The 20,937-nt window shown below is 42.3% G+C and overlaps 1 protein-coding gene across 2 annotated transcripts in view; it reads left to right on the top strand.

Annotated features, from left to right (window-relative positions):
* LOC311232432 (inactive tyrosine-protein kinase 7-like) overlaps positions 1-4,037 on the top strand; it is a 194,118-nt gene extending 190,081 nt beyond the window's left edge. For both annotated transcript variants that reach the window (XM_084319227.1, XM_084319228.1), the window contains exon 20: positions 3,435-4,037. In XM_084319227.1, the coding sequence (XP_084175353.1) occupies positions 3,435-3,595 (161 nt within the window). In that variant the 3' untranslated portion in view covers positions 3,596-4,037. The remainder of the gene's footprint in view (positions 1-3,434) is intronic.
* The last annotated feature ends 16,900 nt before the right edge of the window (positions 4,038-20,937 follow it).

Here is a 20,937-nt window from a genome sequence, read left to right as displayed (position 1 = left end):
AAGAAAGTTTTAACAGCAGAGCTATGGATCGAGCAGACAGTCACCACGGCTTGAACAAAAAACACTCTCACTCCTCAACCCCTGTGCTTGTCAGATAAACCCCTTCTCAGCCCTGCCCCCACATGACAGATATGATGACGTGACATATTATATCAGATATGACATGACGTACATTAAGATGACACGTAGATTTAACATCGAAGAGAGATAAAGACATTAAGAAGAACATAGATTTAACATCGAAGAGAGATGCGATTGAGTGAGATGTGTGTGTGTATATGTGTGTGTGTGAAAGAGAGAGTCAAGATTAAAATGAGTGTGTGTGTATGATTGAGTGAGATGTGTGTGTGTATATGTGTGTGTGTGAAAGAGAGAGTCAAGATTAAAATGAGTGTGTGTGTATGATTGAGTGAGATGTGTGTGTGTATATGTGTGTGTGTGAAAGAGAGAACAAGATGTTACAAGATTAAAAGGACAAGATGTGATGTACAAGATTAAAAGCACACGATGTGATGTACTGAAATGTCTATCTGTCTATCTCAAAGTTGTTTTAAGAACATCAGCCGGACCGTCTTTCAGTACTGCTAGTTGACCTATATTAAACTAGTTCACTCCATATACACATTTTCCACAACACCCCCCTCCAATTGTGCGTTCGGCTGAACGTGTCACTCTTTGTAGTCTGCTACGGTCTTGTGCAGTGCTATTCCCAAACCAGGAGGTGATGTTGCCAGTCAGGATGCTCTCTATTGTACATGAGTAGAAGTTCCTAAGGATCTTCTGACTGACTTGGAACTTCCTTAGGCGCCTGAGGAAGTAGAAGCGTTGTTGTGCCTTCTTCACAACACTGTCAATGTGTGTGGTCCATGTCAAGTCCTCGGATATGTGGGCTCCGAGGTACTTGAAACTGTTCACTCTCTCAACCGGTGCCCCGTCGATGCTGAGGGGGATGTAGTCCTTGACCCCGACCTCCTGAAGTCCACAATCATCTCTCTTGTTTTGCTGACGTTCAGGGAGAGGCAGTTCTCCTGACACCACTGTGACAGATTCTCTACCTCTTCCAGGTAGGCCCTCTCGTCGTTGGCAGAGATCAGGCCCACCACTACTGTGTCATCAGCAAATTTGATGATTGTGTTGTTGTTCCGCTGTGCCACGCAGTCATGTGTGTACAGGGAGTAGAGGAGGGGGCTCAGAACACAGCCCTGGGGGGCCCCTATGTTGAGCGTGATGGATGAGGAGGTGCAGTTGCCTGCTCTTACCACCTGGGGTCTGCCCGTCAGGAAGTCCAAGACCCACTGGCAGAGGTCATAGTTCAAGCCCAGGTCCCTGAGCTTGGCTATGAGTTTGGAGGGGACTATGGTATTGAATGCTGAGCTATAGTCGATGAACAGCATTCTCACATAGTTCCCCTGCCTCTTGTCCAGGTGTGATGCTGCTGTGTGCAGCACATGAGCTATGGCATCCTCCGTGGATCTGTTAGGGCGGTATGCAAATTGCAGGGGGTCCAGGTTGATGGGGAGGGAGGAACAGATGTAGCCCTTCACTAGCTTCTCAAAGCACTTCATGGCTATGGAGGTGAGGGCTACAGGGCGGCAAGCGGGCGTAGATTTTTTGGGTACAGGGATGATGGTGGACTTCTTCAGACAGGTGGGGATGACAGCCTGTTCTAAGGACAGGTTAAAGATATCAGTGATTACCGGGGCCAGTTGGTCGGCACAGACATTTAGGACGCGGCCGGGGATGCTGTCCGGTCCTGCTGCCTTCCTGATATTCACTTTTTTTAAAGGTCCGCCTCACCTCATGTTCTCTTACCTTGAACACTGAGTCTCCATCAGCAGACCTCCCCCCCCCATTGCCGTGGCTTGTAGGCTGGTGTTGTTATTCACAGCCTCAAACCTCGCATAGAAGGTATTGAGATCATTTGCTAAGGAGATGTCACTGTTCAGTTTGAGGGAGGTGCCTTTGTAATCTGTCATTGTTCTGAGGCCCTGCCACATACCTCTAGAGTCAGCCTGTTCTTTATCCCTGTAACGCCGTTTTGCCTCTATTACTGCTCTCCTGACGTTGTATCTTGCCGTCTTGTGTTCTTCCATGTTGCCTGTCACCAGCCCGGTGTTGTAGGCTGAGGTGCGCACTTTCAGAGCCTCACGGACGGATTTATCTACCCAGGGCTTTTGATTTGAGTAGATTCTAATTGTGGTAGAGGGGATTGTTTCTTCTACCAGAGTACAGACAAAGTCAAGCACCGTTTCAGTGTATTCGTTAATATTGGCTGTGTTATCACGGAATACACTCCAGTCTGTGCATTCAAGTGCAGCACATTTGAAGCATGTCAACTTCAAGAGGACATAATCAGAGCAGCATAACTGGACCATATACCACTTTAACAGAACAGCATAACTGGACCATATACCACTTTAACGGAACCTTTAATCAGAACAGCATAACTGGACCACATACCACTTTAACATGAACCTTTAGACATCAGTGGATGGCGGTTTGAACGCTCCCAAGCACTGGACTACAGCAACTGAACAGTAATATCATGCTTTTCCGGTGTTTTACCTACTCTACCACTGTACAGGAATTTACATTTTCTCTCAAAAGTGGTGACCAATGGTAAAAGGAGAACTACATGAACATTCCGTGCAAGGCCTCTTATTGATCCATTACAGCTAATTGTCCAGAGGATAATTGTCCGGATCAGTAAAGGAATATCTTATCTCTTATCTTAATTGATTGCTTGTGTCCTGGGTATGACATCACAAAGGGAAATACCTGTAGCCTACTTCTGAACTGCCTGTCGAGGCTTGTTAATCTGAGGGCTTTATCCAGGTAGCAGCCCTGGCCAAATGGAAAGGAGTGCCGATGTCATTTCCCCCCCAGTGCCTAGATAACATTCCAGACTACCAGAGCCATACCGACAGGCAAAACCCTGTTTCTGTGAGATCCGTAAAGGAATGGGCACATTGTTAAGATATCCAACAAACCAGGGAGTCTAAATTCTTTCAGTCCACATAAACAGCACTTTTTTCAAGTTATTTTCTTTTGCAAAGGTCCTAAACATTTGGTAATTTCCCAGAAATCTTCTGGAAATTGTCCATGGGAAGTTAAATGCGCTATAGATAACATTCTACATTCGAAATGCCACTAGATGTCGCACTAGACCACCAGCATCTAATTTATCCAATCATGTGCATTCCATGTGAGAAAATGGGAAGTAGCTATATATATATATATATATATATATATATATATATATATATACAAAGAAGTCCCCATATTGAACATCCAGGCAGACGCACAGTATGAGGTCACAAAATGCAAAAGAAGTGTCTCTCTTCACAGGCACTTAAATGACACTCCTCCCACCTTTCTCACTCCTCCCACCTCTCTCAATCCTCCCACCCCTCCCCTTGCCATGTCTTCTCCAGAGCTGAAGGAGGGCGGGCTGAAGCTGCTCCTGCCCCAGGGCTGCCCTTCCAGGGTCTACAAGCTCATGACGCGCTGCTGGGCGCCCAGCCCCAAGGACCGGCCCTGTTTCAGTGATGTCACTGCCATTCTCAGCGAACTTCCCTCCGAGAGCAAAGTCTGATGAGGATGCGATGCTCGATGCGTGATAGTAGAAATAAGAAAATCGTCGTGTGTGTGTATATACGCGTGTGTGTGTGTGTGTGTGTGTATACAGGTATGTGTGTGTGCGTATATGTGAGAGATTAGAAAGTCTGTATCTAACGATGCAGATGTCATGATGAAAGTGTCTACATGAGAGCGAGAGAGTTTGTGTGTATTGATGTGTTCAGAGTACCTATAAAGGATGCACCAGTCCCGCTTCAAATAGTAGTTTGCAAATAATTCCGGTCAGTGCTGAGACTATTTGAAAGTTAAAGGTTTTATAGATAACATTCATCCACTAGATGGTGCTATAGATAACATTCAGCCACTAGATGGTGCTATGGATAACATTCATCGCATGTCACACTAGACTAGAGCAGGGGTTCCCAAACTTTTCAGGCCGGGGCCCAGAAAATAAGGCGTCAGAGAGCCGCGGCCCAATGCACATCGTCTGGCTTTTTTTTTTTTTTTTTTTGCCAGGCGATCGATTTTTTAAGCCAAATATCACTTCAATCCTATTAAGTTAGTTCAAGTTAGTTATTCATTTATATGTGCTATTTATGAGAGGGCTAACTTGTTGCAAAATAATAATGATAATAATAATAGCCTCATTCAAATACTATTGTTGCTTCGGTTGTTTTCAGCGTTTTATGTGCATAATCTGTTATTTAGTTTGAAATGTTCGTTGAAATAAGTAGATTTTTCGTTTTTGTTTATTTATTAAGTTAATATAAAACCATATAGTCACATTTTAGAATACAATAGAATAGAATTTTAGAATACAACTAGAAACACTGTCCTGGCCTGCTTCTAAGTTCAGTGGCCTGACAAAAAAAATTTAAATAAAAAAATAAAAAAATAAAAAATAAATTTTTTTTTTTTTTTTTTTTTTTAATCATCTCGCGGCCCACCCGTGGCTGCTCGCGGCCCACCTTTGGGTCGCGACCCCGACTTTGGGAACCACTGGACTAGAGCACCAGCATGTCATCTATCCAATCGGATGCATTCCACGTGGGGAAATGGGAAGTAGGGAGAGGATACATGCACGCAACATGTAAACAACAACATTCATTTTGGACCCGCAAAAAATGTTTAAATGATAAATTCATGAATAGGTTTTTTTTTGCGATAAAAGCAATACTTTTATTCCACACCTTTCTAAAAGCTATGTGGATGTATTATTCTTTTTAAATGATTACTCTCCCAAATGATGTTATCTATAGCACCTTTAATTTAGTACAATTGTGATTGAAAAACTTGATCTGATGGTCCTCAGTCTCAAAACCTTATTCTCAAAGAAACTCCCCCTTTTTGACTGTCTTGAAGACCTGTGGTCCTCCTCTCCTCGTCTCTCTTTCCTCTCCCCATCCCTCCAGAGTCTCCTCCTCCTCCTATGATGCTACTATGTATTATTTGCAAATACTATTTCACCTGGTTCTGGCTTGCAGATTGTAGGACTGTGTGTGTGTTGCTATAATAAGCCTTACGTGTGTGTCACACACTCATGGACTATCAACCATTGCTACATGGGTCTGAACAGCGACAAGCTCCATTTTAAAGGGAACAACGTCCAAATTAAGAATTCAAATATGTTATTGCTGTGGCCTAGGAAGGTCCAATATATATTTATGGACATGAGCTCCTCTCTACCGAGAACCAGACCCCAGAATCCTACACAGAGCTGTCTCTACGCCTGTAAGTCACAGCCTGTAAAAACAGCTCTGGCCCAAGTGCCTTATTACTAACAAAATCCACAACCAAATTATTTTGAAAGAAAATGCGGTTATAACTTTCAATTGGGTGCATACAGAGTGTCACTAATAACCCAAAACATTTGAGTTTTTTGTGAAACATTTTTAACCTTTATTTAACGAGGTAAAATGCTTGAGATCAAGGATCTCTTTTACGAGCAAGACCTGACCAAAATTATCAGAAAAGTAAAGGGACTATCTTAGGACCCCATGGAAAACGAGATGGGTCATCTCAAGGTGTTTATCCTAATGAATAAACTTGTATCATCATCTTCTTTTCTGAGTAAAGAAACCACACCTTTATGGCGGTGTTGATCGTCGTTTCCATGGACAGAGTGAATAAACAATGCTGCACAGATGCTGTGAAATTAAGTTATTTAACTTTTTTTCAACACATTTTCGGTTCTTATTTATAAAAGAGACAATATGGGGGGGAACAATAATATAATATTATTTATTCAATATGTTTTAAGGGGAAATAATGAGAGTATAAGTAGCACCGGTTAGTTTGACGGTGGAACATCGTCCAGACCTAATGACATGATCCCAAATCTGAGTTTTAGCTACTCTATTGTTTGGATTACAGAGAGAGTTGTTCGTGTTCTTAGACCATAGGAGTAACGTATATGAATCATTAAATTGGGTGGTGTTCCGTGAGCATGCGGTATCATTACATCGAGGCAGAGAAGGATTCCACTCGATGAGCTTCCTTTTCACCTCTTCCTTTTATTTGATTTAAAAATATATATTTTAATTTGTTTTTTTTTTACCCAGAGCTTACTCTAAACCTTGATGGTTTGGGGGCATGATGTCACATCATTTCAGTAACAATTTACACACAAAAAAAGAAACGCAAGAGTTATTATTTTTTTTACTTTTTGAGTGTCAAAAATGAGTTTTGAGAGAGAATCTCCAGACCTCCAGCCCTCGGTACACATAGGTCCGAAAGCTTGCACTGACCTTAACGTTGCATCATAGAAGGATTACGTGGAAGGCTCGTTATGCTAAAGGCTCCTGTTTTTGTAATGTTTTCACTGTACAGAAAGGTACTATGTTTCTTTACGACCTTTTTTTTTATTTTGATTTTTTTTTTTATATATATATACTTGTAAGGCATTTTATTATTTGTCGGAACAGCTAACGGAAATGTATTTTCTGAAAGAAAAGAAAGTTGATATATTATGCAAGTGAACTAACGTAAAAGTTAGAGGTTAAGTTTTTAAGTTTTGGCAAATGAAGGACTTTGTATCATTTCTGACTTTGTTGTTTATCATTTTTATTGATTTTATTGTTTTTTTGTACTTGAATACTTTTTTATACATTGATATATTTGTACTGCGTGTAATAAATAAGATAAAAAAAATAGATGCATTTAAGTGTTTTTTATTTCCTTTTTTTAAAACTAGGATTTATTATGGTTCCATTTTATGGTTCCATGTAGTAATGGTTCCATGTAGTAACATGTAAATAAATATAGAATCATCACCTATAGTGTAGTGTTGGTGGTGTAAAATTTATATTAAAAAAAGAAATTATAACTGCGTCCAGTGTAAATTTAACCTTAAATTGTACCATTGAGTAGCCTACTTCGTTTCCCAAAGAAAAAAGCGTATTAATTCCCAGTGTTGTAAGTCAGTTTTGAAAACGTGTATAAAACATGTACATGATACACATCGCTATAAACCAGTGTGGAGATGGCTCTAGCAATGCAAGATGAGAGATGCTGGAATACCTCTCTTTGTAAAACCTGCAAACTCTCCTCCCACCTCTCCATATAAACAAGAGGCTACATTTCTTAGGGCTGAACAATTCATCAAAATGATAATGGAATTGCAATATATGGCCATGTGTAATATCCAAATCGCAGAAGGCTGCAATATTTGATAAAGGTGAAATGTGTGTTAAGATAAATGGTAAATGGCTTCATTTATATATCGCTTTTATTATTTATTCACTCACACATTCACACACCGACTGCAGAGGCGACCATGCAAGGTGCCAACCTGCTCATCGGGAGCAATCGGGAATAATAGGATAATTAAGCTAAGCGGGTATGTACTTCACATTTCAGAAATGACTGAGAACTGAGAAGAAATGAAACACCTAGCAGTCTAAATAATATACAAATAAGAACAGGGAAATGAACGGACTATGGATCTCCCTAACGCTGTTTCCCTCAAGGGCCCCCTCTATCGACGGCGAGAAGAGGGATTTCTCTTGGAGCCTCTTATAGGCTCGTGGAGGGTCACAGAAGTGACCTCTACCTTGGTAGTCACAAAAGTTGACTATTTTATTTACTTTTTTCTCCTTTTCTTGTGGGTTCAGTGTAAAGTTTTTTTCGGCATGCTAGCGTTGAGGTAGGCTCCTATACATAAGGGGATAATCACATGTCATAACCTGTAATGCAAGAGGTAAAAATAGTATCCTTTAACGTCAACGGTATACTTAACTAACCCGATAAAAAGGAAGAAGATATTATCAAAATTCAAAAAAGAGAGGATACAAATAGCATACCTACAGGAATCCCACCTTACCGAAATCGAACATGCTAAACTGAACAAACTGGGGTATAAACATGTATATTCTTCCTCATACGCCAAGGGACATAGACGGGGGGTAGCCATTTTTATTTCAAAGGCTGTGATATACGAACACATACTAGAACATAAGGATAATAGGCTAAATAGATGGCACCCTAGTAAGTTTATTAAATGTATACGCCTCCAGCAAAAGGCGGGTTGCTGGAGATCCTGTGGATCGATAGAAGCTAATCATTTACATATATTTTGGGAATGCCAGACTTTGGCACCATACTGGCTAGAGATACACAGGAACCTAGAAGCCATTTTTGAGATTGACATCCCCTTTGATTTCGACACCTTGTACCTAGGGAACATCTCCTTCGAAAAATGGGATTTCTATGATAAGAAATTGATCAAGATGCTTTTGATAGCAAGTAAGAAAGCTATCACGAGAAGATGGTTAGACCTATCTCGAACCCTGCCCCTTTTCTTGATCCTCCAATCACAACTGTCGCTTACCTCGGACAAACTTTGTCCGAGGTAAGCGACAGTTGTGATTGGAGGATCAAGAAAAGAGGGCAGGGTTTGAGATGTAATTCATGATATACAGGTGCAGCTTGATAAATTAGAATATCGTGGAAAAGTTATTTTATTTCAGTAATTCAATTCAAAAAGCAAAACTCTCGTAGATTATAGATTCATTACACACAAAGTGAAATATTTCAAGCCTTTATTTGTTTACATTTTGATGATTATGTCTTACAGCTCATGAAAGCCCAAAATTCTGTATCACCAATAAAAAATAGATGTATTTTTCTTTTTTATATAGAAATGTCGGCCTTCTGAAAAGTATGTTTATGTATGTTCACTCAGTACTTGGTTGGGGCTCCTTTTGCACAAATGACTGAATCAATACAGCTAAATATATAGACTTTTCCACAATATTCTAATTTATTGAGCTGCACCTGTATGTGGAAAAAATGTCATTCAATTAGAATCCAACTGGAACAATTCTACCAGATTTGGACGAAATGGACAGAATATGTCAATATTGCATGCCCACTTTCTTTTATTTGATTTTATTTATTTAATTTAATTGTATTTTTATTTCATTGCATTATATTTGTTTTATTATTTAACTATTTGAATTTTTTCACCACTTGTCCCCCCCAAAAAAAAACATTGGACAAAGGAAGAGAACTAATGAACACTCTACATTCCTAACGAAGAGTTCGATGAACATTCTCATTCAGTCACAGACTCATACCCCCCCCAACACTCAACTTACCGCTTCTGCCAGTCCTTCATACCAGCGGCCATCAGGCTCCACAACAGTGGGCAGGGACTGCTGCCAGACATCCAACTACAACTACTAGGAACCTAAAAACAAAAGGACAATAACACTACCTTATGCATACTGCACCTTATGTGAATACTGTATATTTCAGTTAGTTAGTTAATTATATTCACTTGTTATATTGTTTACACTGCTTGTTTTTACTACCTGTACCCCCCCCCCCCCCCATGCTGCTATGATGCCTGAATTTCCCCAAGGGGATCAATAAAGGAATATCTTATCTTATATACCGAGTCTAACAGCTTAAAGTCAAGTCTATGGCTGAACGTGCTCCTCATCTTGGCTAGCTCCTCGTAAGGGGGTGGGAGGGTTTTTTCCGTATAGCGTCCAGCTTTTTCCTCGTCCTCCTCTTGGCCACCACCTCTAGTTTGACCATTTTGACTCCCACTACAGAGCTAGCCTTCCTCACCAGCTTGTTCAGTTTGTTATAGTGTCTCTTGAGTTGATGTTAACCCCCCCAGCATGGCAAATAAGAGGACACTGGCTACAGCAGACTTGCAAAATGATTGCAGCAGCCTTTTACACACGTTGAAAGACCTGAGTCTCCTCAGGAAGAACAGTCTGCTCTGTCCCTTCCTGTAGAGGTCCTCTGTGTTGTCCTGCTCTGTCCCTTCCTGTAGACTTGTAGAGGGTCTCTGTGTTGTCCTGCTCTGCCCCTTCCTGTAGAGGGCCTTGGTGTTGTCCTGCTCTGTCCCTTCCTGTAGAGAGCCTCTGTGTTGTCCTGCGCTGTCCCTTCCTGTAGAGGGCCTCTGTGTTGTCCTGCTCTGTCCCTTCCTGTAGAGGGCCTCTGTGTTGTCCTGCTCTGTCCCTTCCTGTAGAGGGCCTCTGTGTTGTCCTGCTCTGTCCCTTCCTGTAGAGGGCCTCTGTGTTGTCCTGCTCTGTCCCTTCCTGTAGAGGGCCTCTGTGTTGTCCTGCTCTGTCCCTTCCTGTAGAGGGCCTCTGTGTTGTCCTGCTCTGTTCCCTCCTCTAGAGGGCCTCTGTTGTCCTGCTCTGTTCCCTCCTTTAGAGGGCCTCTGTGTTGTCCTGCTCTGTTCCCGCCTCTAGAGGGCCTCTGTGTTGTCCTGCTCTGTTCCCTCCTCTAGAGGGCCTCTGTTGTCCTGCTCTGTTCCCTCCTTTAGAGGGCCTCTGTGTTGTCCTGCTCTGTTCCCTCCTCTAGAGGGCCTCTGTTGTCCTGCTCTGTTCCCTCCTTTAGAGGGCCTCTGTGTTGTCCTGCTCTGTTCCCGCCTCAAGAGGGCCTCTGTGTTGTCCTGCTCTGTTCCCTCCTCTAGAGGGCATCTGTGTTGTCCTGCTCGCCTATTCTTTAATCCCAGCCGAAGAGTGCTGCCAAGTGCTTCCGCGAGCTGCTCTGCCGCGGCATTATGCAGCCGTAATCCCCGCTGTTTTTCCATCGACGCTTAGCTCAACTCGTTCGCCGCCTTGCTGTGGAGCCTGCGGTGCGGTTGGTGACAAGTTCGAATCACTTCAATATTTTTTTTTTTTTTTTTTACGTTTATCATCTCTCGCTATAAACGTGCATTCTTTCGCCAGTTAAGTTTAGGCATTCTTTCGGAGTTGGTTAGGGTTAAGTTAAGGTTAGGGTTAAGGTTAGGCATTATTTCGGAGTTGGTTAAGGTTAGGGTTAAGTTAAGGTTAGGGTTAAGGTTAGGCATTATTTCGGAGTTGGTTAAGGTTAGGGTTTGTCGCAGAGCATGGCAATAGAATGCCTGTCTGTCTTTCTTGACGCGGAAGCAGCAGCCTATTTCCGCTCTGCCACGCGCCGCGGTCACATGGGCCAATCAGAAACGCAACGCACTCTTCGTCTGGGATTAATATAGACGCGTCCTGCTCTGTCCCCTCCTCAAGAGGGCCTCTGTGTTGTTCTGCTCTGTTCCCTCCTCTAGTCTAGAGGGCCTCTGTGTTGTCCTGCTCTGTTCCCTCCTCTAGAGGGCCTCTGTGTTGTCCGACCAGTCCAGTTTACTGTTCAAGTTTACTGCTCCCGCCTACCTCCGGTCAATGGTCTCTAACTACACACCCTCAAGACCCCTACGCTCTGCATCTTCTGGCCGCCTCAGACCTACTCCTATCCAAGCTCCGGGAGGGTCATCAAAGAGAAGTCGCCTATTCTCAGTCCTTGCCCCACAATGGTGGAATGAACTACCCACCCCAGTTAGGACAGCCGAAACACGTCCAATCTTTCGCCGTCGACTAAAGACGCACTTCTTCAACCATTATCTGAATTAAAAAAAAAAAAAAAAAAAACCTAACCCTAACTAACCATACTGTCATGCATTTGTCCTAATAAACTAACCTACACTGTAGCACTCAACACTTTGATGAACATTGTTACTCAGCTGATAGAGTTGTGCCCTTCCTGATGGCTTGTCGTACAGAACTTGTAAGTCGCTTTGGATAAAAGCGTCAGCTAAATGACTAAATGTAAATGTAAATGTACTCCCAGGAATTTGTAGGTCTCCACCAGTGTTGTAGTTGAGTCACTAAATCTCGCGTCCAAGTCGAGTCTCGAGTCCCCAGTGTTCGAGTCCAAGTCCGAGTCACCAAAGAAGTGCCTGAGTTGAGTCCCCATTACCCTAGTCCAAGTCATCAAGGTTGAGTCCACTCCACTCTGGCAGTCAAAGAGCTGATATACAAATTAAAAAGGTCTATATTAAACATAAATGACACAGCAGTCACCATTTCAAAGGGAGTTTATTTAGTTTGTGACACAATAGCCAAACAAATGTGCTAGCCATCAATATCTTATGCCAAATGATTAGAGCCTATTACAAAAATAATTATAAATAAATTACTGTATTTATCAATTAACAAGTCTGAGTCCTCGTCTGCAGCTTCCGAGTCCGAATGCAGTCAATGCTCGAGTCCAAGTCTGAGTCATGTCACAAGTCCTGAAAATCAGTCCAGGGCTTGGACTCGAGTACTACAATTCTGCTACCCTGCAGACTGCTCCTTTGTCGCTTTGCTGCCTGGCAGGCAACAGACATGATCTATCATTTAAATTTTAAGCTGCCTTGAAGTAGTCTACTAAGACACGTCTGCCTGAAAGGCTCAACGTGACATCTGGCTGCCTAGTAGACTGCTCTTTTTATATAAATGTCTACCTGGTAGGCATCTGACATTAAGTATAATCGTTTAGGCTGCCTTGAAGCTACCTGTATCCTTTGGCTGCCTGGGAGACGTGCAGCGTCTGTTTGCTGCCTAGCAGACTGTCCCTAATGATTAGCTGCCTGGAAGGAAGCACTCATTAAGCAGCATTCTTTAGGCTGTCTGGAAGCAATCTACTCACACTGCCTGGGAGGCTCAATACATCACTGGCTGGTGAGTTGTTGGCTGAGTGCAGGATGGAGTGGAATCACAACTGGCTGCCTGCCAGTCATGAGTTGGGGAACAAACGTCTCCTTTTCCCTATTTCAGTTTAAATGATCTTCTACAAATAAAGATAATAATAATAATAATACATTTATTTGTATGGCACCTTTCATACTAAAATTGAGGCTCAACATGCTAATTTTAAAACTAATTTTAAAACTCACCAAACGTTTGCCTATATTTATTGAAACGTATAATATAACCAATAGGGCACACAGACTCTCATCTGCACTCTTGTTTACACTGTTTATTAACCAGTGTTAATTATATTGTTTACACTGTTTATTATCTCCTCATATTTTTGTATTCAGATCTAATTGTATTGCCTATATGTACTGTATGTATTTCTACTATTACCCTACCCATATCGGTATCCCCCCCCCCTGTTGCTATGCTATGACGCCTGAATTCCCCCAAGGAGTTCAATAAAATAATATCTTATCTTAAAATTCCAAGATGAACTATAAAACACAATAAAGGGAAACAGAAACTGCATAAAAACAACAAAGAACACTAGCATGAGGAAGAATAATACAATTATAAAGAAGAAGCATTTCTATACAAATAATGTTTTGAGGATGCAGACATTTAAAATATGATACTTTGGCTCTTGGGTTTCTAGGCCGGGTGTCCCAACAATAGTATCCAGCTGCACAGCCGCAGAGCGGCACTCTCAGGGCCACGCTCTGACGGCGCGATGTGAGGGCCGCTCAGCAGCGCCACCCAACCAATGGCTGAATTGGAGTATTGCACTGTGCGGGCCGCGCTGTGAGATCTGCGTGCGCATGCGCTGTGACGTATCTTAGCTTTGTCAACACAGGGAAGTTTTAATAATAAATAATAATTTATAATATAATTTAGGACCTGCTCCGAGGTCATCAATTGGCACACATGCGATGCATGCATGCAATTCGTATCTGCGATTAACCCATCCCGTCGTCCTTCCCCCCCAAGGGCAGCCGGGAGCAGACAGGCGTCAACGTGAGCCGCGCCAGGGGACCAATCCAAGTGCTCCTGTCCGTCTTCGTCAAGGACGCCACAGCGTTAGCGATCTTGTTGTTGTGCATGTTTTTCCATTGGGTTTATCTTATCGGGGGGGAAACCCTTGCGAGCACGGGGAGAACATGCAAACTCCACACAGAAAGGCCTGGGAGATACCCCACCTGGGTACCTGGCATCATGGAAACCTGGTCCCCAAGCGGGAATCGAACCCTGGACCTTCTTGCTGTGAGGCGACAGTGTTAACCACTACACCACCGTGCCGTCAACACAGGGAAGTTTTACAAACAGGTCAGAGGATGTACATACTGTATGAGTCAATTAACTGTACTTTTGCTCACACAATATCTTGAATAAATGCGTTTATTTATTTCAAACATAAATTTAAAATAAATAATAATAAAAAACAAGTAATAAACAGATTAAAAAACAAACAAGCAGGAGTAGGATGAAGTGTAAATGGGTCATTGACGGATAAGACCTTTGAATAGGCCAATTTTAAAATACAAAAAATAAGGATATATTTGGCCATTGTTCAAACATTTGGAATGTAAAAAAAACCCAAATTAAGAGATTTTAGTGTTTTTAAAGTTGAATTAATAGGACACAGCCTTAAAAAGTCATTTGGGGGCGACCGTAATTTATCTCAAAATGTATATATTTCCTTAACATTACTAATATTTTAACAAGTATCAGTAATTAAATATACAGCTTAAGAAAGACAGGCTTGTGTGTGTTTACATTTTTTGTAAACCATGATTTCACACATGTATTCTATAATGGGAGTGTCTCCCTCGTAATGCAGTTACAATACCCATTTTTGCTCTAAAACCCATAAAACTGTGTACAGATAGTATCCACTTAAGCATAGTATACCAGTGATTAATATTTTAGCCAAAACTGATGGATATTCTATTTTGAATTTAGTACAGTTATTGACAATCATTGGTTACCCCGCATGACAAATGGTCGCTACAAATGATGAGAGTAGTTACAAGTCTATTTAAAATGTTATACAATGCAGTTCAGACAAAAGAAAACTGAACAATGTTTTTATTACAATCTTTTCAAGTGGTCAACAAAATATTCTTCAATTCATTCAAATATGCGAGGGCCCACATGTGAAGATTTTCCCACCTGCACTTTGGCGACCTCTAGCGGCTCGGGTGTGCATATGTTTTAATACTGTCAATAGCCATTTCAGGTGACACAATCCGTTCAGCGGTTCTTGAGTTACATGCCGATATGTGAGGTGTGCGCCGAAGTACAACACCGACTCCTGGGGCTCTAGCTCCGTCAATCATTTGGCACGGTAGGTTATAAGCTTTGTCAGGAACATTCAAATATCACAAATGTTAAAAACATTAAACATTAAAAAAGTTAAAGTGCAATACACATTACATGCTTCAGGAACTTGAACATTTCACAAATGTCCATTTTCATGTCCTTGTCATATCATCATTGGTTTTGTCAATGTATGAGAGCGAGAAGGAGGGTTAAGTAGCATCACTTTTGTGATGGTAGTAACATTGGACAGGGATTAACAATTTAAATCAATAATAAAAGGTAAACAGAGTTGTATGTATGGAATAAAAATTAAACACCAACACAGTTCTATAGAGTCAATAAACAATAACCACCAACATAGTTGCATGGATGAAATCAATGCTAAACAACTACAACACAGTTGTATCAGTTCCTTTTAGGGATGGCACAATACCACTTATTCATGTCCGATACTGATATCACAGCCTTGAGTATCTGCCAATACCGATACCCATCTGATACTCCCTTAAAAAACAAAAACCTGTGTTTAACCTAGCCATCTATAAAACATCAAAAACTCCCCTAAAGGAAGAAATAAATCAAATCAAATCAAATTTATTTATAAGGCCCGACAACACACGTTAATGTCCCCATGGGCCGTACAGGTCTTCTTTAAACAAGTCAAGAAGAAAACATAACAATAAGTCAAGAACAGAACAAGAACACCATAAGGTCCAAAAAATTTAAGATAAATGCAAATAAATGAAAGAATGCAAGCACTCCCAGAAAAACTCACTAAAACCTATCAATAGGGAAAAAAGCTCCACAGGCAGTGTGGAGGAGAGAAACCTTAGAAGGGCCATTCAAGGGGGGATCTCCCTTCTTAGATGTTGGTGATAGTAGTGTTGCAGACGGACAGTTGGTAAGCATGCACTCATGTGTGTAGTGAAACACAGATGAGTGCATGCAATAGCAACTGAACATTTTGAAAGATTAAAGATAGAGCTAATAGCGATAGCAAATGAACATTTTGAAAGATTAAAGATAGAGCTGATAGCCGATCTATTTGAGGCACAGGGGCTGCGCACATACATACCACACATGACTCAGGCCCCGTTTAGACGGAAACGCTAGCAGGTGAATCCGCAAAAATATTTTTACGGATGTGCCTTTCGTTTATACGGAAACAGCGTTTTTACGGGGTGAAACCGCAAAAAAGTGAGACTACCTTCCAGGGTGGAATTCCTAGAAACGCAAAAGCTTTGCGCTTTCGTCTAAACTGTCAAACCGTATAAATCTGTTAAAACGATGACGAAAGGTTTGTCACGGCTCTGGTCGCGCGTACTGCTTACGTCACAGGTAGCAGGTATGCGCCAGTAGCCGAGACGTAAACAAAGCAAGTATGTCTGACTTATATCAACGGAGATCACCTGAAGGCTACATTGGCAGTACTTTTAACCCTTTCACTGCCACACGACAGAAGGTTACCCCTTTACTATCACACAACCGGCTGTCGTGTGGCAGTGAAAGGGTTAAATACACAAGAATCTGTCCCGGCGTGAGTGGACCCACTGTCTGTGAGTGACTCTGCTTTGGTGCAATCACATTCCCCATCCACAGTCTGCGAATCAGAGGCAGAGTAGGGCGGGTCTTCACAGCACGTCATGTGACATATGCGCCAATCGTGTGACAGCGGGTCTCCGTCGTTACAGCGTCGTCTGCACGGAGAATTCCACTCCAAAACGCTCATCTAAACGTAAAATTAAAAGTGAAACCGCAAGATGACTTTTGCGGTTTCTGTTCACAAAATGCTCGTCTAAACGGGGCCTCAGTTATGCAATAGTGCTGCTGCTTTTTATTTTGTTCAAATTATTTAGTTAATACGTGTTATGGGAAATGTTAAAGGTCAAAAACGATGAGCCGTTTGTATAAATCATTCTGAGTCGTTATTAAAAATAGCAAACATAGTTTATTTCATCTGTGGCCACAAAATTAAAGTTCAGTTTACAGTCAGAGACAACACGTGTTCACACACTGAATCTGACCAGCAAAGTGACAAAGAGGTCTGGGCAGAACATACATTAATACACACTTGCAAGACGTAACATTATACATCAGATGTGATGATGAAAGTAAATAAAAATGGTTCCCAGTCACGGTAATAATAACACAACCTTGCTTTGGCTGGCTGGGGAGATAACCTTGGTACCTTGGAGTCTCTTAACACTTTGAGTGCCAGCGACGTCATAACTCGTTTTATCAGCCCCCCCCGGTGGCCTGAATACTTTCTACAACGGAGTTCGGCGATTTGCGAATCTGATTGGCCAGTGTCATTTCTGGTCATGTGACATGTACGCCCAATCGTGGGACCGCAAGTTTCTACACTGGTTAGGCTTAGGCGCTCGTTCGAAGTCGGTTAAGGTTAGAGTTTGTCTTAGAGCATGGCGATAGAACGCCTGCCCTGATTCCGACGGTTAAGCTTAGGCACTCTTTCGAAGTTGGTTAAGGTTAGAGTTTGTCTTAGACTAGAGCATGGCGATAGAACACCAGGTGCTTTGCAGGCTGTTCGACACGGAAATGGGCAAAGACACAGCTCGTCACGCTATTGGGCGCACATGTCACATGACCAGAAACGTCAGTGGCCAATCAGATTCGCAAATCGCCGAACTCCGTTGTAGAAAGTATAGACGCCCCCCGGTGAGTGCCGACGACGACAAATGTCTTTTATTTTTTTATTAGCGATCTGAATTCATATTTCATCAACCGAGTCTCCCGTTGGTACAGCAGCCCCTCCAGGAGCTCAGATGGGAAAAAAGCGCCCCTTATCGTCTATCCCTGTGTAACTGCAGGTCAGTCGATTAGACTGACCTGGGATCTGTAGATCTGTAGAGGTTGAGCCAACTGGCTCCATTGTGCTGGCGAGCTGTCTGATCAAGAGGGATCTGATCGCGAGATGGAAAACAACGTGGAATATATATTTACAGCAGCCAATAATCAATCAATAAGCGTGATCGATATTTGGAATGGCGATCAGGAATTGGAATAATTTTTTTGGATAACATCTGATCTCAGGTAAGGAATCTATTTTACCAGTCTTAGGATAATCAGACCTGTTTTCACGGAGATATCAGCGTTTGCCCTATGCTGTGTGTGGCTGTGTGGCTGTGATCGCTGATGAGGAAATAAGAGAATCGATATTTCAGCCCGCGTCTATAGTGTGCATAAGTACATATACTATCGATAATCTAGCATTTATTTGAAAACGATTAATAAATAGGCAGAAAAATTACAACGTTTTTGTGTATTCTAGAATATTCCAGTAAATGCCTTTTATCACGGAATCTTTGTATTTTCCTTGAAAAAAGAGGGCTTTTCAAAATGCTACAAAACGAAAATGAACCGATAAAAACACAATCCGTTTCGACAATGTTGACTGCAAACAAGTCATTGATAAGCGACGGGCAGATTAGACACATAGCCATAATTTAAAACATAGATTAGGCGTTTTAACGCTAACATTGAAGTGGATGATGGCATTCAACGGGGTAAAAAGGTGAACAAGGTAGGCACTGATAGTGTTAAAGAGACACACACATTACACTAGCTGGTCACACTGAACCAGTCAAGCTGTAAAATGATATCTCAACACAGATCTATAATGACATGATAATATTTTCCACGACACTCCACCCTGTTTGTTAATATAGATTACATAATCACTTATCATAACAACTACAAATATTATCAGAAATAGGGAGAAAAAAAACAATCTTTATTACATCAACCAACCCCTAGAGGGAAACATTAGTCCACACATAATCGTTACCCTCCGGACAGTCGATCACCCCTTAGATGACGTAGGGGCGTTGGCATGATGAGTGATGCGTCGTTATGACGTTCGTGCCTCAAATGTTCAATGTATCAGACGGTGGTCGAAGGACTCAGAGTACAGTGTCCAGTCTCTGCTTTGGTCAAGGGTGGAGCAGCTGTAAAATAGAATCACAAAAAAAAACAGTACCTTGCCGAAATAATAACAATAACTTCCTCTGCTATGAGTGTTTGGAATTGTTTTGGAACGGAGCTTTCCCAAAACAAACGTCAGGGTGAGAAGAGAAAAAGATAATAAAAAGCACCTACTGCACCTTTAAAAAGATTTCAAGGTTTGCTTAAAGGGGAACTCCAACATTTTGGGAAATTAGCTTATTTAACATCTTCCCTGGAGTTAGACAAGAAGATACATACCTTTTTTGTCTCTGTGCGTGCATTTAGCTTTGGGAATAGACGCTCCGTTAGCATAGCTTAGCTTCATCACTGGAAGTGAGGCAGATCCGTAGCCTTACAGTGCCTTACAGTGTATTGTAAGGTCTGACATTGACCAAATTTGATATGCATGACCTTGGTGGGCTCTAGGTCAACTCCTGAAAAGGGGGTCAATGTCAGACCTTGCAATCAAAAGTTAAGGGGCGCACTGAAATTATGGCAAGGGTTATTAGCCCCCTAACTTTTGATTGCAAAGTCTGACATTGACCCCCTTTTCAGGAGTTGACCTAGAGCCCACCAAGGGCATGCATATCAAGTTTGGTCAATGTCAGACCTTGCAATACACTGTAAGGCACTGTAAGGCTACGGATCTGCCTCACTTCCAGTGATGAAGCTAAGCTATGCTAACGGAGCGTCTATTCCCAAAGCTAAATGCACGCACAGAGACAAAAAAGGTATGTATCTTCTTGTCTAACTCCAGGGAAGATGTTAAATAAGCTAATTTCCCAAAATGTTGGAGTTCCCCTTTAACAATTAGACCGTATATCCGGATTCTCAATAGTACATGGACGTTTCCTGGTTGAACCAAATTTAGTTTGAAATGACTAATATTAATAAATCTTTATGAGATAGCTGCAGGGCTGCTCATCTAAGAGCAGAGCAGATACAACCAAAACAAAACAAAAACAGGAAACACTTGACTTTGAGAGCCAAAGCTCTGAGAATAATGAAAAAACACTTTACAAAGAATGATAAACATAATCTCACACACAAAACAAAAAACATTCCAACAACCTCAATACAATTTGCAAAAACAACTTCATTCTGAACAAAGTTCAGTACCTAATATATTTTTTTTTCAACTTTTTCTCCCCATTTTCTATTTTTCTCCCTTCCCCAATTTCATATTGTCCAATTCTACCCTCCCCTGTCTCGAACGTTGTTAGGCCATGCCTCCCACAAGCCGGCTGCAATGTGGACGAAGCCTTGCATCACGTGTCCCCTCCGGTACTCGAGGAGGCAGCGTCGCATCTTTTCACCTGCACAGCGCGATCTCTCAGCGGCGAGGGTCTGCGTGGGAGGGACACGCCGCCCCCGTCGTTTCCTGATTCTACTGCGCAGGCGCACCAACCGACCTGTAGGAGTCACTGTCCAAAGCGTCCGATCCCCACCCACCAGCTTCCCACCCCCTAATACTGCCAATTGTATTAGTATGAACGACCAGCCAAGCTGGTAGCAACGCCGAGAGCTGGGCTCGAACCCAGCATCTCCTGCGTTGGTGGCGAGCGCCTTGCGCCGCCACCTAGCCGCCCAGTACCTAATATTTTTGAGATAATGTAATGTAATGCGGTTCAGCCTTGCCTCTTAATCATTTTGTAGAATCTCTGAGTGGTCTTTCCTCCTCCTCCCGTCCGACCCAAAACACCCCCATCTGCTGGTCCTCGGTTCGTTCCACTGATGAAACAGGCCTGCTGGAAACTGTCTCATAGATCTTTGTCTTCGGCTGATGTTTTCGGTCAAAAGCCTGCTGGAAACTGTCTCTTAGATCTTTATCTCTGGACCAGTGATGGTCTTAGCATTAGCTGATAGGCCCTCTGCCTCCTAGTTCTCGAGCAGATAGGGTCAGCTTCCTCTCTCAGTAATCAGCTGTTGGCAGCGTCCTAGCTGCATCCCATAGCTGGGTGTTGGTGGTGGAGCAGCTGTAGCAGTAGATCCAGCATCTGCAGTTTCAGCTTCCCCTCTTCTTGGGCAGCGGCGGGCATTTGGACCGGCACAGGAGACGGAAGAAAGACACATGTCCACC

The sequence above is a fragment of the Notolepis coatsorum genome, assembly GCF_963971535.1.
Source record: "Notolepis coatsorum genome assembly, chromosome: 7".
Taxonomy (NCBI): Eukaryota; Metazoa; Chordata; class Actinopteri; order Aulopiformes; family Paralepididae; genus Notolepis; species Notolepis coatsorum.
Note: the sequence above shows the minus strand (reverse complement) of the source record. Positions and strands in the feature narration are given on the sequence as shown.